This window comes from Chiloscyllium plagiosum, unplaced genomic scaffold (assembly GCF_037043375.1).
Source record: "Chiloscyllium plagiosum isolate Xiang-an unplaced genomic scaffold, Cpla_swu_hap1 HiC_scaffold_26, whole genome shotgun sequence".
Taxonomy (NCBI): domain Eukaryota; kingdom Metazoa; phylum Chordata; class Chondrichthyes; order Orectolobiformes; family Hemiscylliidae; genus Chiloscyllium; species Chiloscyllium plagiosum.
Window position 1 is genome coordinate 51557966 of NW_028270164.1, and position 16808 is coordinate 51574773.

The 16808-nt window shown below is 42.7% G+C and overlaps 1 protein-coding gene across 2 annotated transcripts in view; it reads right to left on the minus strand.

Annotated features, from left to right (window-relative positions):
* The window catches only part of LOC122563315 (sodium-coupled monocarboxylate transporter 1-like), a 108008-nt gene that overhangs the window by 2077 nt on the left and 89123 nt on the right, over positions 1-16808 (minus strand). For both annotated transcript variants that reach the window (XM_043717035.2, XM_043717034.2), the window contains 3 exons: positions 15636-15826; positions 6676-6779; positions 5085-5179 (listed from right to left, as the gene is read on the minus strand). In XM_043717035.2, coding sequence (XP_043572970.1) covers positions 5085-5179; positions 6676-6779; positions 15636-15826 — 390 coding nt within the window. The remainder of the gene's footprint in view (positions 1-5084; positions 5180-6675; positions 6780-15635; positions 15827-16808) is intronic.

Consider the following 16808-nt stretch of genomic DNA (forward strand, 5'->3'; position numbering starts at 1 on the left):
AAATGATTTGGTTTGGAGCAGTGTTCTGGCTATAGTAAACATAACTTAATTTCTCATAATTGATACATTACTTATTAAGAATCCTTTGGTCATTTCTAGGTAGAAAAGCTCAGGCTTTTTCAGTCTTATGGCTGTTCTCCAAATATCCTCGAGTATCTCACACCCTAAGACAGTTGATCTCTGACCTGGGGTCGATTGTAGTTGAAAAGTGGATAATCCACTTGAAATTTGATTTGCTCATGGAGGACACTAACTTTGTTTTTTTTTTTTATGGAAAATTTGGAAAACTAACACTGAGATTGGTTTTCAGCCACTTGCAGAATTCTGAACTGTGTCAATTGGAAAACTTTGTGTCCCCTCGTTATGCAGCTCAATACTCAGGCACAAAGATTCTCTGGTTCCTGTTTAGCCAGAAAGGGACAAACTGAAACTTACATAGCTGGGAAGATTTACTCAGGATATCAATCTTCGAGAATCTTTTTGAACACAGGACTGGCTAGAGAATTTGGCTTGAAAATGCATTTAAAACACCACCAGCAGCAGTATGGAGTATCTTGTTATAGTCTGCTATGGGGAATATTATAAAGTGATTAGTAATTCACTCTATTCATTAGTCTGTTCACTTACTGTTTGAAAATTATCTACAGTAATCATTCCCAATCCTTCAACTGAATGTCACTCCAGACTATGAAGTAAAGGCCTATTCCAGATCATATAGGGCACAGTTGCGTAAAACAAGTGACACTAAACACAAGAGAATTTGTAATTTGGTCCAAAATGTACATCAATGCACAAACCACAGTTGAAACGGTATTGTCATTCTCATGCATAAATCCTCAAGACCATAAGATGTAGAAGGAGAAGTAAGTCACTCAGCCCACTGAGTCTGCTTTGCCGTTCTATGAGATCATGGCTGATTTAATAATCCTCAAATCCACCTTCCCACCATATTACCGTAACACTTGATTCCCTTACTGATTAAATATCTGACTGTTTTCAACCATGTGTATACATTTAATGACCCAGCCTCTACAGCTCTCTATGGTAATGAATCCATAGATTCTCTGCACTCAGGAGAAGAAATTCATCCTCATCTGTCTTAAACGGGTGATGCCTTAATGTAAAATTATGCCCTCTGATCCCATACTCATTTACAAAGGGAAATAATCTCACCACATCTACACTGTCTAAATTCCTAAGAATCTTATAGATTGCAATAAGGTCACCTTTCATTCTTCTAAAACTCTAATTAATATAAGCCCAACCTATTCAACCTGTCCTCATAAGAAAATCCAACCATACTTGGTCTTCACATTTTAAAAAAAAATTACTCATCGTATATGGGTATCTCTGGCTGCTTCAGCATTTATTGCCCGTTTCTTGCTGCCCTTGAGAAGATGATGGTGATAAGCTGTCTACTTTACCCACTGCAATGCATGTGTTGTAGGTAGACACATAATGCTACTGGGGTGGACTGGCATGCAATTCTGATCTCCTACCTAACAGAAAGATGTTGTGAAACTTGAAAGGGTTCAGAAAAGATTTACAAGGATGTTGCCAGGGTTGGAGAAGCTGAGTTAAAGGGGAGGCGGAACAGGTTGGGGCTATTTTCCCTGGAGCGCTGGAGGCTGAGGGGTTACCTTATACAGGTTTACAAAATGATGAGAGGCATGGATAAGGTAAATAAACAAAGTCTTTTCCCTGGGGTCGGGGAGTCCAGAACTAGAGGGCATAGGTTTAGAGTGGGAGGGGAAAGATATTAAAGAGACGTAAAGGGCAACTTTTTCACACAAAAGGTGTTACGTGTATGGAATGAGCTGCCAGAGGAAGTGGTGGAGGCTGGTACAATTGCAACATTTAAAAGGCATTTGGATGGGTATATAAATAGGAAGGGTTTGGAGGGATATGGGCTGGGTGCTGGCAGGTGGGACTAGATTGGGTTGGGATATCTGGTCGGCATGGATTGGGTTGGACCTAAGGGTCTGTTTCCATAGTGTACATCTCTATGACTCTATAACAATGTAGAAATGGCAATATATTTACACTTCTGGATGGTGAGTGGTTTGAAGTGAAACTTGCAAATGGTGGTGTTCCCATGAATTGGCTGCCTTTGTCCTCTTAGATGGTTGTGGTCCTGGGTTTGGAAGGTGAATTTCTACATATAATAGAGTACAAGCTGTTGCCACTGAGCATCATTGATATTTGTGGATATGGTGCCAATCAAACCGGCTACTTTGCCCTGGATGGTGTCAAGCTTCTTGAAGGTATTAGAGGATTTCTAGCATCTGACCTTTTGTAACCACTCCATTTATATTCAAAGTTTGTGAGACGATTTGTAGCTCGGGTGCTCGTTGCTGTGGTTCTGTTCGCCGAGCTGGAAGCTTTTGTTGCAAACGTTTCGTCCCCTGTCTAGGTGACATCCTCAGTGCTTGGGAGCTTCCTGTGAAGCGCTTCTGTGGTGTTTCCTCCGGCATTTATAGTGGCCTGTCCCTGCCGCTTCCGGTTGTCAGTTTCAGTTGTCCGCTGTAGTGGCCGGTATATTGGGTCCAGGTCGATATGTTTGTTGATGGAGTTTGTGGATGAGTGCCATGCCTCTAGGAATTCCCTGGCTGTTCTTTGTTTGGCTTGCCCTATAATGGTAGTGTTGTCCCAGTCAAATTCATGCTGCTTGTTGTCTGCATGTGTGGCTACTAAGGATAGCTGGTCGTGTCGTTTCGTGGCTAGTTGATGTTCGTGGATGCGGATCGTTAGCTGTCTTCCTGTTTGTCCTATATAGTGTTTTGTGCAGTCCTTGCATGGGATTTTGTACACTACATTAGTTTTGCTCATGCTGGGTATCGGGTTCTTCGTTCTGATGAGTTGTTGTCTGAGTGTGGCTGTTGGCTTGTGTGATGTTATAAGTCCTAGTGGTCGCAGTAGTCTGGATGTCAATTCAGAGATGTTCTTGATGTATGGTAGTGTGGCTAGTCCTTTAGGTTGCGGCATGTCCTCGTTCCGTTGTCTTTCCCTTAGGCATCTGTTGATGAAATTGTGAGGATATCCGTTTTTGGCGAATACCTTGTATAGGTGTTCCTCTTCCTCTTTTTGCAGTTCTGGTGTGCTGCAGTGTGTTGTGGCCCTTTTGAATAGTGTCTTGATGCAACTTCGTTTGTGAGTATTGGGGTGGTTGCTTTCATAGTTCAGGACTTGGTCTGTGTGTGTGGCTTTCCTGTGTACCTTAGTGGTGAATTCTCCGTTTGGTGTTCTCTGTACCATCACGTCTAGGAATGGGAGTTGGTTGTCCTTTTCTTCCTCTCTTGTGAATCGGATTCCTGTGAGTGTGGAGTTGATGATCCGGTGTGTTTTCTCTATTTCTGTGCTTTTAATTATTACAAAGGTGTCATCCACATATCTGACCCAGAGTTGGGTTGAATTTGCGGTAAGACTGTTTGTTCTAATCTTTGCATTACTGCTTCTGCTATGAGTCCAGAGATGGGTAAGCCCATGGGTGTGCCGTTGATTTGTTCATATATTTGGTTGTTGAATGTGAAGTGTGTTGTGAGGCACAGGTCCAGTAGTTTGAGTATGCAGTCTTTGTTGATAGGTTCAATGTCCTATTGTCTGTTCTGTATGTCCAGCAGGTTGGCTATTGTTTCTCTGGCTAGGGTTTTGTCGATAGAGGTGAACAGTGCTGTTACATCAAATGAGCCCATGGTTTCTTCCTTGTTTATGTGTATATTTCTGATGACGTCCAAGAATTCCTGTGTTGATTGTATAGAGTGTCTGGATCCGCTGATCAGGTGTTTCAGTTTCTGCTGTAGTTCTTTAGCCAGTTTGTGTGATGGTGTCCCTGGTAGTGATACTATGGGTCTGAGTGGGATGTCTGGTTTGTGCACTTTAGGTAGTCCATAGAATCTGGGGGTGTTGTTGTTTTCAGTTTTCATTCTTTCTAGGTCAAACCTGGTTATCTGTCCGTTGTTTTGTAGGTTCCTCAGTGTGTTGTTTATCCTATTGGTGAGCTGTGGGGTGGGGTCAAACTCCCTCTTTTGGTAGGTGTTGGTATCTGCAAGTAGTTGTTGCACTTTTTGGATGTAGTCTGCTTTGTCCAGGATGACCGTCATTCTGCCTTTGTCTGCTGGTAGTACGATTATGTTCTTATCGTTTCTTAGTGATTTTAGTGCTTCCCTCTCCTTGGTGTTGAGGTTGAACACACTGCAGTACATCAGAACTGCAAAAAGAGGAAGAAGAACACCTATACAATGTATTCGCCAAAAACGGATACCCGCGCAATTTCATCAACAGATGCCTAAGGGAAAGACAACGGAATGAGGACATCCCGCAACCCAAAGGACTAGCCACACCACCATACATCAAGAGCATTTCCAAACTGACAGCCAGACTACTGCGACCACTAGGACTCCTAACAGCACACAAACCAACAGCCACTCTCAGACAACAACTAACCAGAACGAAGGACCCAATACCCAGCATGAGCAAAACCAATGTAGTGTACACAAGCCCATGCAAGGACTGCACAAAACCATATAGGACAAACCGGAAGACAGCTAACGATCCACATCCATGAACACAAACTAGCTACGAAACGACACAACCAGCTGTCCCTTAGTAGCCACACACGCAGATGACAAGCAACATGAATTCGACTGGGACACTACTATTCTAGGACAAGCCAAACAAAGAACAGCCAGGGAATTCCTAGAGGCATGGCACTCATCCACAGATTCAATCAATAAGCACATCGACCTGAACCCAATATACCGGTCACTGCAGCGGACAGCTGGAACTGACAACCGGAAGCGGCAGAGACAAGCCACTACAAATGCCGGAGGAAAGATCACAGAAGCGCTTCACAGGAGGCTCCCAAGCTCTGAGGATGTCACCTAGACAGGGGACGAAACATCTGCAACACAAATTCCCAGCTCGGCAAACAGAACCACAACAATATATTGTAATAATTGCAGCCACAGCACTGATCCCTGTGCTACTCCACTAGTTACAGGTTGCTATCATGAAACAACGCCTTTATCCTAATTCTCTGTCTTCGATTAATAAGCCAATCCTTTATGCTAATCATTGTCGAGTACCAGTGCACGCAGACTTCTGTTGACATAGATGTTGTAGCATAGCGAATCCTTGTAAGTCATCAGGAGCTTCTTGTCCACCATGTTCTTCTTCCCTCCTGTGGGAATCAGTAGTGGATTCAGTGCACATCAATCACATGACAAGAACAACATCTGAAAACCTACTGAGATTGGAGAAATGCGAGTGATGTCAGGACTGATTCTTCTCAGCAAACAGCTGATCACAATCACCATCACTAGTGGAGGCCAAACACGGCCTATGGCCATACTAATCTCAAAATGACTAATCTCGGATGCTAAACAAACTCAGGTCTGGTTAGTACCTGGTTGGGAAACTGCCTGGGAACACCATGTGCAGTAGGCTTTAGAAGGCTCTTGTGGTGCAGTGGTAATGTCCCTACCTCAGGCCAAGAAGCCTGGGTTCAAGTCCCACTTGCTCCAGAAGTGTGTGGTCACATATTTTGAACAGTTTAATTAGAAAATATGTAGAGGCCAAATGAGGAGTCTTGTGGCAGTGACAGTATCCCTGTCTCTGGGCCAAAATGTCCAGCTTCATTGTCCCACCTGTGCCACACACCCGTGTAAACACATGAACTGGCTGATTAAAATATCTAGAGACCAGATGTCAGTTTGATTAAACTATCTAGGGGCGTGAAAAGACTGGCAGAGTCATTCCGTCACACTGTAACAGTCAGCTAAAGGGAAGCTTTGGCAAGCTCTGACCAGGTACTTTCTGTCTTTCAGACAGTGTCATCTTACAACAAAACGTTCACAATGTTTGAAGTTTAAGGATAACCACAGGAATTGAGCTATAATGACTTTTTTAATGAAAGTAAACTAAATTTACATAAATAATGTCTCAGGTTCAGTCAATTTCAATTTGTGAAGATTAAAAAGAACCCTGCAGCAAAAGCAAAGTACAGCTGATACTGTATGTCTGAAATAAAACTAGAAAATGCTGGAAATCTTTGGTATCATCTATGGAGAGAGAAATGAAGTTAATGTTTCAAGCTGAAATAAACCTTTTCACTTGATGTCAGTAGCCAGTTTGACTCCACTGGAGTCAACTCGAGCACTTGCTTGATTTTATCAGCAATACAGTGTGTAAATGCTGAAAATTCAAAGGATGGATCCCCAAACTCATTCTTACAGAGATTCTGCTGTTAAGTGTGAACCTACAATCTCATTGCCATAGGGATCAGCTGCAGTGCAGATTCCCAGAGGGAACAGCTGCAAAGTATGGGTCCCCAAATTCCTTGCCATGGGGATGTGGTGCAAAGTGCGGATCCATAATTTCATTTCCACAGGGATTAACCACAGTGTGGATCCCCAAAACCATTCTGATGGGCATTTGCTGCAAAACATGGATCCCTAAACTCATTTTGTAGGGTCCTGCTGCACAGTGAGGATGCCAAAACGCATTCCTGTTCAGGATGGTCGGTCGCTCATATTTGGACAGAGCTGTGTAAGAGAACATGTTGTTGGCTGATTTATTTTTTATTGCACACAATTAATATTGCTTTATAGCTCTTTAAAATACTGTTACCATCTCACCAGCCTATGAAACCCTGAAACTCATAGAGGAAGCACCCACCTGTCAGAAAACTGACTATGAGACCAACAACCAAAGCAGTCAGTGTACCAATTGGGCTCAAGTAAAGATACGAGATTGAATACAAAGTGTCTGCGATTGCTGGCCTGAAATTGAAGATGAGAAGACAATTAAAGGTTGTCACTAAAATGTTTGGTAGTACAGAATTTAAACAATGCAAAAAGGAAACTGGGAATTAAAGCCTTCTGATAACTACAAGACCAATAGCTTCAAATTCTAGACTCCTTTTAGGAATGCTGAAGTTTAAGGATGGTATTGAAGTATGGCAAAGATCAAATGTGTCTTATTGCAAAGTAGATTATTGATAAAACGGAGCTTAGATTGAGGAGTATAATTGTTCATTTACTGCTGTTCCAAATCTAAAGCCTGATTCTCTGCTGCCTGCATATCTGCTAAGTTGGGATATTTTCAATTTATAACACAGTTCATGACTAAATTGGTATCCTTAATAGAAAACAATAATTTGGGGAACTGAAATGTCACTTGTAGAGTAAAATCTTATGAAGGTAAACTTTTGAGATCAGTCATTATCCACCATCTTCAAAACTCACCACCCTGCCGTTGACACAGAGTGGCTGTTCTATCATGTATACATTTCAGGAACTTGCCAAAGCTCCTTGCTAAAGTACCTTCCAATTTGTGATCTCTTCCACCTAGAAAGACAAGGGCAGCAGATGTGTGGAAAATGATCACCGACATGTTCCCCTTTAAAACACTCTCCATCCTGACTTGGAACTATATTGTCGCTGAATGAAATCCTGGAATTTCCTTCCTAATATCATTGTGGATGTCCAGCTACTACAACATAAGACCATAAAACCAGAAAGTAAAGGAGCAGAATTAGGCCATTAGCCCCATCAAGTCTGCTCCAGTTTTCAATTATGGCCGATACGTTTCTCAACGTTCATAAAAGTTCATAAGTTCATAAGATATAGGAGCAGAAATCGGCCATTTGGCCCACCAAATCTGCTCCGCCATTCTATCCTCACATCCATGTTCCTATCTTCTCTCCATATCCTTTCAACCCATGACCAATTCAATTCCTAATGCCCGAAACGTTGATTCTCCTGTTCCTCAGATGCTTCCTGATCTGTTGTGCTTTTCCAGCACCACAGTCTTGACTCCGATCTCCAGAATTTGCACTCCCCACTTTCTCCCAATTAAAAATCTGTCCAGCTCCTCCTTGAATTTACTCACTGTCCCATCATCCATTGCGATTTGGGGTAGTGAATTACAGATTCACAACCCTTAGGGAGCAATAGTTTCTCCTCAACTGTTTTAAATTTGCTATCTTTTATCCTAAGACTATGACCACTCGTCCTAGAATGCCCCACAAGGAGAAACATCCGCTCCATGTCAGTTTTATCCACACCTTTTATCATCTTCAATATATTAATGTTATCACACCTCATTCTTCTAAATTCTCCTGACTGCTCCCTGTAACTTTTGATCCCTTTACTAATAAAGAACCTGTCTGTCTGAAAGGCTCTCATTGACTTGGTCTCCATTGCCCTCTGTGGCAGAAAGTTCCAAAGATTCACCATCCTCTATGTGAAGAAATTCCTTTTCATCTCAGTTATAAGCAGCCATCCCTTCACTCAGAGGCTGTGTCCTTGGGTACTCATATCTCCTACTATTGAAAACATCTTCTCCTATGAGATAAAAACAATGACTGCAGATGCTGGAAACCAGATTCTGGATTAGTGTGCTGGAAGAGCGCAGCAGTTCAGGCAGCATCCGAGGAGCTTCGAAATCGACATTTCGGGCAAAAGCCCTTCATCAGGAATAAAGGCAGTGAGCCTGAAGCGTGGAGAGATAAGCTAGAGGAGGGTGGGGGTGGGGAGAAAGTAACATAGAATGCAATGGATGAGTGGGGGAGGGGATGAAGGTGATGGACAGGGTGGAGTGGATAGGTGGAAAAGAAGATAGGCAGGTAGGACAAGTCCGGACAAGTCATGGGGACAGTGCTGAGCTGGAAGTTTGGAACTAGGGTGAGGTGGGGGAAGGGGAAATGGGGAAACTGTTGAAGTCCACATTGATGCCCTGGGGTTGAAGTGTTCCGAGGCGGAAGATGAGGCGTTCTTCCTCCAGGCGTCTGGTGGTGAAGGAGCAGCGGTGAAGGAGGCCCAGGACCTCCATGTCCTCAGCAGAGTGGGAGGGGGAGTTGAAATGTTGGGCCACGGGGCAGTGTGGTTGATTCGTGCGGGTGTTCCGGAGATGTTCCCTAAAGCACTCTGCTAGGAGCCGCCCAGTCTCCCCAATGTAGAGGAGACCGCATCAGGAGCAACGGATACAATAAATGATATTGGTGGATGTGCAGGTAAAACTTTGATGGATGTGGAAGGCTCCTTTAGGGCCTTGGATAGAGGTGAGGGAGGAGGTGTAGGCGCAGGTTTTACAGTTCCTGCGGTGGCAGGGGAAAGTGCCAGGATGGGAGGGTGGGTTGTAGGGGGGCGTGGACCTGACCAGGTAGTCACGGAGGGAATGGTCTTTGCGGAAGGCGGAAAGGGGTGGGGAGGGAAATATATTCCTGGTGGTGGGGTCTGTTTAGAGGTGACGGAAATGTCGGTGAATGAATTGGTTTATGCGAAGGTTGGTAGGGTGGAAGGTGAGCACCAGGGACGTTCTGTCCTTGTTACGGTTGGAGGGGTGGGGTCTGAGGGCAGAGGTGCAGGATGTGGACGAGATGCACTGGAGGGCATCTTTAACCACGTGGGAAGGGAAATTGCGGTCTCTAAAGGAGGCCATCCGGTGTGTTCTGTGGTGGAATTGGTCCTTCTGGGAGCAGATACGGCGGAGGCGGAGGAATTGGGAATATGGGATGGCATGTTTGCAAGAGGTATGTCCAGTCTATTCAGGCATCTCCGTATACTGAAAGTTTCAATGAGATCCTTCTCATCCTACTAAACTCAATTAAGTACAGACCCAGAGTCATTAACCACTCCTCCATATGATCCCTCCTTCATTCCCAGGATCACTTTTATGAACCTTCTCTGGATCCCCTCTAATACCAGCATATCATTCCTTAGATATGGGAACAAAACTGTTTGCAATATTCCAAATGTTGTCTGACCGAAACCTTTTCCAGAAGTAAATCCTTGCTCTTACACTAGAGCCCTCTCAAAATAAATGCCAACATTGCATTAGCCTTCCGAACTGCCAACTGATCATGCAGTCTTAATCTTAAGAGAATCCTAAACTAGGACTCCAAACTTGCTTTGTGCTTCAGATTTCTGAAGCCTTTTCACGTTTAGAAAATAATGTTCCTACCAAAGTGCATAACCGCACACTTTTCCACACTGTGTTCCATCTGCCACTTCTGTGCCTACTCTCCTAGCCTGTCTAAGTTCCTCTACAGCCTCTCTGCCTCTATATTACCTGATCCTCCACCTATCTTTGTGTCATCTTCAAACTAAGCAACAATGCTGACAGTTCCTTTGTCATGATCATTAATGTTTAATATGAATAGTTGTGGTCCCAACACTGACATTTGCAGAACTCCACTAGTCACCGGCTGTCATCCTGAAAAAGACTCCCTTATCCTCTTCTTTCTGCCAGTCAGTCAATTCTCTATCCTTGCCCCTAATAACATGGGACCTTATCTTATTTAGCAGTCTCCTATGCAGCAAAAGCCATCTAGAAATCCAAATACATCGTGTCCACTAGCACTCCTTTGCCTAACTTGCTCATTACTCCCTCAAAGAATTCTAATAGATTTGTCAGGCATGATCTTCCCTTGGCGAAACTCTGCTGACTTTATTTTACCATGCACTTTGAAGTTCCCCACAAACAAACGTTGCCAAACTCCCCTGTGCCTTAACTGGTCTATAATGTCTTTGTCTTCCTGACTCACTTGCTGTCTCTTTTAATTTGGGCTGGGCAATTCCTCCTGCTGAACATTCTCTCTGGATTACAGCCCCCTGCTAAATCATTTTCAACCCTCTCATCAGCATCAGCAAACCTCCTCATAAGGATGCTGATCCCATTGTTGTTCAGGTCCAACCCATCTGCCTTGTACAGTCCCACCAAACTCAAAACTCTCCCTCCTGCACTACCTCTCCATTCATCTTTCTAACTTCCTATTTCTCCTCATGAATATGGGGGTTCTGAAGCAATGCACATCTTTTGGTCCTTTTTTTTAAACTTACTTCCTGGCTCCCAAAATTATACTTGCAGCACCTCACACCTATGGTCATTGGTATCAAAATGTACTTCAATCTTTTTGTCCCTCCCCCTTCAGAATGTTTTGCAGCTGTTCAGTGACATCCCTAACCCTGGCAAACAAACCACCTATGGCACCAGAGAGGAACGTACTATTTTGAGTGAGCGAGCTGACAACTCAAGACAATCAGCATCACTGAGAAGAGTCAACAAAGTGATAATCCAGAAGCAGGAAGACCAACAGTGGACCTGTGTGTGCCTCTGGAGCAATGACATTTGGGTTAAAGGGAGCAGCGAGAGCAGAAAGATCCAGAGCAAACAGAATGGAGGCAGAGCTAGTTCAACAAAACTAAATCATGACATCTCATGTGACCAATAGGTAATTGATGGATATTTCTCTCTTTTTAAAAAAAAAAATCAGAACTGTGGGTGCTGTAAATCAGAAACAAAAACAGAAGTTGCTGGAAAAGCTCAGCAAGGCTGGCAGCATCTGTGAAGAGAAATCAGAGGTAACGTTTCAGGTCTGCTGACCCTTCCTCAGAACTGCTAAGGAAGATTCACCAGACCCGAAACATTAACTCTGATTTCTCTGCACAGATGCTGCCAGCCTTGCTGAGCTTTTCCACAACTTCTGTTTTTGGTATTTCTGTTGTTGTGATTGGATATTGATTTAAATTTAGATCATAAATACAGTTTTTAAATCTCACATAGATAATCTTAAAAAGGAAAATGGAAAGCTCAGAGAGTGTATGAGAAAGCATTGGCAGGTAGAATTAAGGAAAACCCAAAGGGTTTTTTTTAAAATACATAAAGAAGAAGAGAATAACTGGGGAAAGAGAAGGTTCTATTGGGAGCAAAGAGACAATGTGTGTGGGGACGTAAAAGGTATGGGCACAGACCTCAATTAATACTTTGTTTGTTTTTATTAATGGAAAAGGATGCTGTCAATATAGATATCAGGGTGATGGAATGTGAAATATCAAAGTAAATCAATATAGGGAGGAGTACAGGTGGTTTTAGCAGTCTTCAATATGTTGGCCTACATAAGATGTTAGCAAGTTTTCTGAAGATTTGTAGTTCAGGTTGAGGTTCTGGGTGTAGGTTTGCTCACTGAGCTGGAAGGTTCATTTTCAGACGTTTTGTCACCCTACTAGGTAACATCTTCAGTGGGCCTCCGGGTAAAGCACTGTTGATAATTCCTGCTTTCTATTTATATGTTTGGGTTTCTTTGGGTTGGTGACATCATTTCCTGTGGTGATGTCATTTCCTGTCCTTTTCTCAGAGGGTGGTAGATGGGGTCTAACTCGATGTGTTTGTTGATAGAGATCTGGTTGGAATGCCATGTTTCTAGGAATTCTCGTGAGTGTTTCTGTTTGGCTTGTACCAGAATGGATGTGTTGTCCCAGCCGAATTGGTGTCCTTCCTCATCTGTATGTAAGCATACTAATGAGAGAGGGTCATATCGTTTTGTGGCTAGTTGATGTTCATATATCCTGGTGTCTAGTTTTCTGCCTGTTTGTCCAATGTAGTGTTTGTTACAGTCCTTGCACGGTATTTTGTAAATGACATTAGTTTTGCTTGTTATCTGTATAGGGTCTTTCAAGTTCATTAGCTTCCCCAACAGCCAATGGGCAACTTCAAACCAGCGTCTACCGGAAATCAACACATACGGACCAAATATTGAACTAGAGAGGCAATCACCCCAACATCCACAAATGAAGCTGCATCAGAACATTATTCCAACGAGCCACCACACACTGCAGCACAGAGGAACTACGCAGAGCAGAGGAAAATCACCTATACAGTGTATTCAAAAAGAACGGGTACCCAATGAACACAGTCCACTGATTTCTCAGCAACCAATCCAAACAAGCAGACAAAATGCAACCAGAAACCCTAGTCACTCTCCCCTAAATCAAAGGCATCTCGGAAATGACTGCTAGACTACTCAGACCCCTTGGCATCATGGTAACCCACAAACCAACCAACACACTAAAACTGAGATAGATAAATCTGAGATAGATAAATTTTTGACAAAGGTATTAAGGGATATGGGCTGAAGGCAAGTACATGTAGTTAATTAGGGGCACAGATCAGTCATGATCTTATTAAATGGTAGAATGCTCAAGGGGCCGAATGGCTCACTCCTGCTCCTATGTTTTGTAAGGTTTTTGGTAAGGTCCCTTGTGGCAGATTAGTCAACAAAACAACAGTTCATATGATTCAGAGCAAAGTTGCGCTTTGAATCCAAAACTAGGTGAATGACAGAAAGCAGAGCATGATTGAAGAGGGATGTTTCCAGTGGGTTCCACAGAGATCTGTGCTACAGCCCTTGCTGTTTGTGGTGTACATTAATGATTTGGAATTAAATGGATGGGGCAGTAGGGATTATGTAGTAAACTGCAGGATGATATCAAGGGACTGGTCAGCTGGACAGAGTTTGGGAAATGGAATTCAACCTGGAAAATTGGGAAGTAATGCACCTAGGGAAGGCGAATAAGTCCAAAGGATTACATTAAAAATGATACAACTCTGGAAAGTAATGAAGATGAAAGGGAATTTTGTGTGTACATGACTGGGCCTTGAGATAGCAGGACAGGAAGTTAAGGTATTATGAAGGCCTTTGGGATACTTGCCTTTATTAGTTGAAGTGCGGAGCATAAGAGCTGGGAGCTTATACTGGAACTTTATGCTGAAACTGTATAAAACACTGGTTAGCTTACAACTAGAGCACTGAATACAGTTCTGGTCAACAGATTATACGAAGGATGTGATTGCACTAGAAAGGGTGCAAAGGAGATCAACCTGGATACTGCCTGGGCTGGGTGGTCTGAGCTATGAAGAAAGATTGGATAAGCTGTGGTTTGTTTTCTGTTGAGCAGTGATGTTTGAGATAAGACTGATAAAGGGGTAACGATTATGAAGGGCATAGACAAGGTGAAGAGGAAATTACCTTTCTAATTATCAGAGGAGTCAATATCCAAGAGACATAAATTTAAGGAAAGAAACACAAGATTAAGATGGAAAACGAGGAGTAACTGAATGGATTTCCTGTAAGGGTGATTGAGTCATTAACTCTCGAAACATTTAAGCAATATTTCGATATTCCCATGCATTGTCATAACCTCTAGTGCTATGGGACAACAGCTGGACAATGGGATCACTGTAGTCAGATCTTCGTTCACTGGTTTAAACATGATGGGCTGACTGGCCACCTTCTATACTATGAATCAGTGAAGAGTCACTGGACATTGTGCATGCCAGCCTTTGTCAAGTAGGCAAAAATGTGTTTTATTCCTTGAACTTTAATTCCTTGTTTTTTGCATTGTTTCTCCAAGGATTCTGCCAAAGATTGAGTTGGATGTCAGAGAAGTTTTACCCCTATGTATTGACCAAAAGTACCCTCAGAGACTCCTTATCAGGGGATTTCAGAGAAATGTTCCGTCCCACGGGGGTAGCACGCAGGCAATTAAGCCCCACTCTTCCTTGACTCATCACAAATGTCAAAGTTTTTAAAATTACACAGAATTCCCTCATTTCCCTGTCTTTCTGAACCATATTGACCAACATTACAGACCAGGTTTCTGCACTTAATGAGAATGACTATTATGAATTACTAGACACTAATAAACAATTGCGAACTGTTGACATAACGCTCTACTAGTTAACACTCTAATCCCCTTATAAACTCCCCTTCTACACACGTGCAGAGAGGAAAAGGAACATAGGAGAAATGGATGGAAGGAAAAACCAGAAAGGCTGCTCTAGTCTCTGTCCACAAGATTTGCTGAAATGATCCTTGAGATGTCTTTTACTGCAGTCAACTGCGTTTGTGGCGATCCAATTGCCCGTGACTATCTCGTTCACACCCCCAAGCTGTTTAGTTGTCTCATATTAATCACATGACTATTGCCAGGCAGAGGACCCTTGCCATCGAAAACTGGCCACTAGTTTAGACACCAATTAGTTGCTTATTACTGCCTAAAACTTCATTTGTACCTATGTCCCCATTCCAGATTTTCACTGTTACTTGAACAAGCTGCTGTATAAACAGCATTTACAATGAGTATCAGGCAATTTGCTTTTAAAAAGTGCAACAACTCTTCGTATTTTAAAAGAAGTGATTTTCTGATTTCAGCCCACAATTAACAATACAGAAAACTAATAAGAATTTACAGAGCATCAAAGAGGTCTGAAATAGGGGTTGGAGTTGAGGTTGGGAGGCAATTATAGAGGGGATTTGGTGCAGTTTTCCATTGCTCCCATCATTAACAGTAATTATCATTCCTAGTGTGCTGAGAAACCTGGGCCTTTTAGAATCTTCCTCTTCTCTTCCCATATTGAGATCAATAAGACTGTTTAAAAAAAAAAAGCCACAAATTAGTCTAGGGATGGAAGCAGCCTTCCCACACAAAAAAGTCAGGAGAATATGTGTTCTTGACCAAGGTCAGAGGCTGCTAAACTAAGTTGAATATGACTGATATATGACTGATGAAACTGCTCAACAAGCAGAAGTAAGTAAGAGAATGTATTGACAATTCTGTCTGTGCCAGGTGCCAAATGTTTGGTCAAGATTTGTTGAACTTATGACTTACCCAATTGTTACATTATGCAAATTTAATAAAAAGGAAGAAGAGGAGGAAGGCAGGGAGGAAGAAAACAAATGGTAAAGGTAATTTAACAGAGTGATATAATTTCCACAGCAGAACCAAACTACAATACTGTAGGAACATGAATACCCATGAACATTTTGTTCAAGGTCACCATTCATTTCACTTTACCTAGACGTCAGGTTTGATGCGGGACGTGTTGTTACTCTTGCTGATTGTGAGGTGTTAATGTTGATATCAATGCAGCCTGCTGTGCTGAGGGGTAACGGTCGACTTTGAACAGGTAGTGGTCGATAGACATGCTCACCAATTCCTATCCACATTGTCAGTATGAAAGCGGCACTAAGGCCAGATAGTGCACCCTGCAATTAAATAGGCAGCCGTTAGGTCAGTGACAATGTTTAAAACAGTAACAAAACTCAGCCACCAGATTCCACATCAAAGCAACTGGCTGAGAACCCTTATCCCTCTTGATGTTCCACGAGTCTTGTGATCTTAGAGTTTTATCCCACATTCTCAAAACTGAATTGTAAATTCCATCTCAACCCAAAGGAAGTTAAATTTTTCACAATCGCCTGAGGGGGCAGACAATGGTTGAGTTTAACATCTCATTCAAAAGAAAGAGTTGCACTCCCACAACCCTGTCCTGCAGTGTCAGACTACAATCAGTGGGTTGATGATTTACATTGTGTTGTGGTGGGTTGTCCAACTGAAAAGCTAATTGAAAATATACCAGACTGTTATTGGCTCAGTATGTTGGTAAAGTAACTAGGAATAATCAGACATTAGATCTTGTGTTTAATATTGAGTCTAATTCGTACTTGCCCTTCATGTAGGGAGCAGGGTGAGGTCTGGAGCAGGGATAGGAACAGGAGATTTAGCAGTGGTGGGAGCAGGCATGTGGACAGGGTTTTGATAGGGGTGAGGCAGGCTGTGACTCAGAACCATGATTCAGTGGCCAGTTTAAAGATTCACCAGCACCGAAAATAGTAGGAAATTTAAAGAGCAGGAAATTTGTGCCTATGGTGAGCTTCTACCAACACAGCAAAAAACATTGTGTGAATTGTCCATCAACTCAAACAAACCCTGTCATTCCAAGATCCCATCTGTCATTGACATACCTTTTTTAGTCAGCCACCTCAAACCATTCCTCTGTCAGCATAATTTACAGATACCTTACTGAACCCTCAATCTCCCTCCCTCTGAAAGACAGTGAGTCCCCTGAAAACTCTCATGGCATTGCACAGAGGAGGATCTGGGTGGTCTCGCAGTTTGCTACATACTCCTTAAAGTTGCTATGTGCTCTTCCATAGTGATCAAAGGAAAAGGCCTTCCCACTGAAAC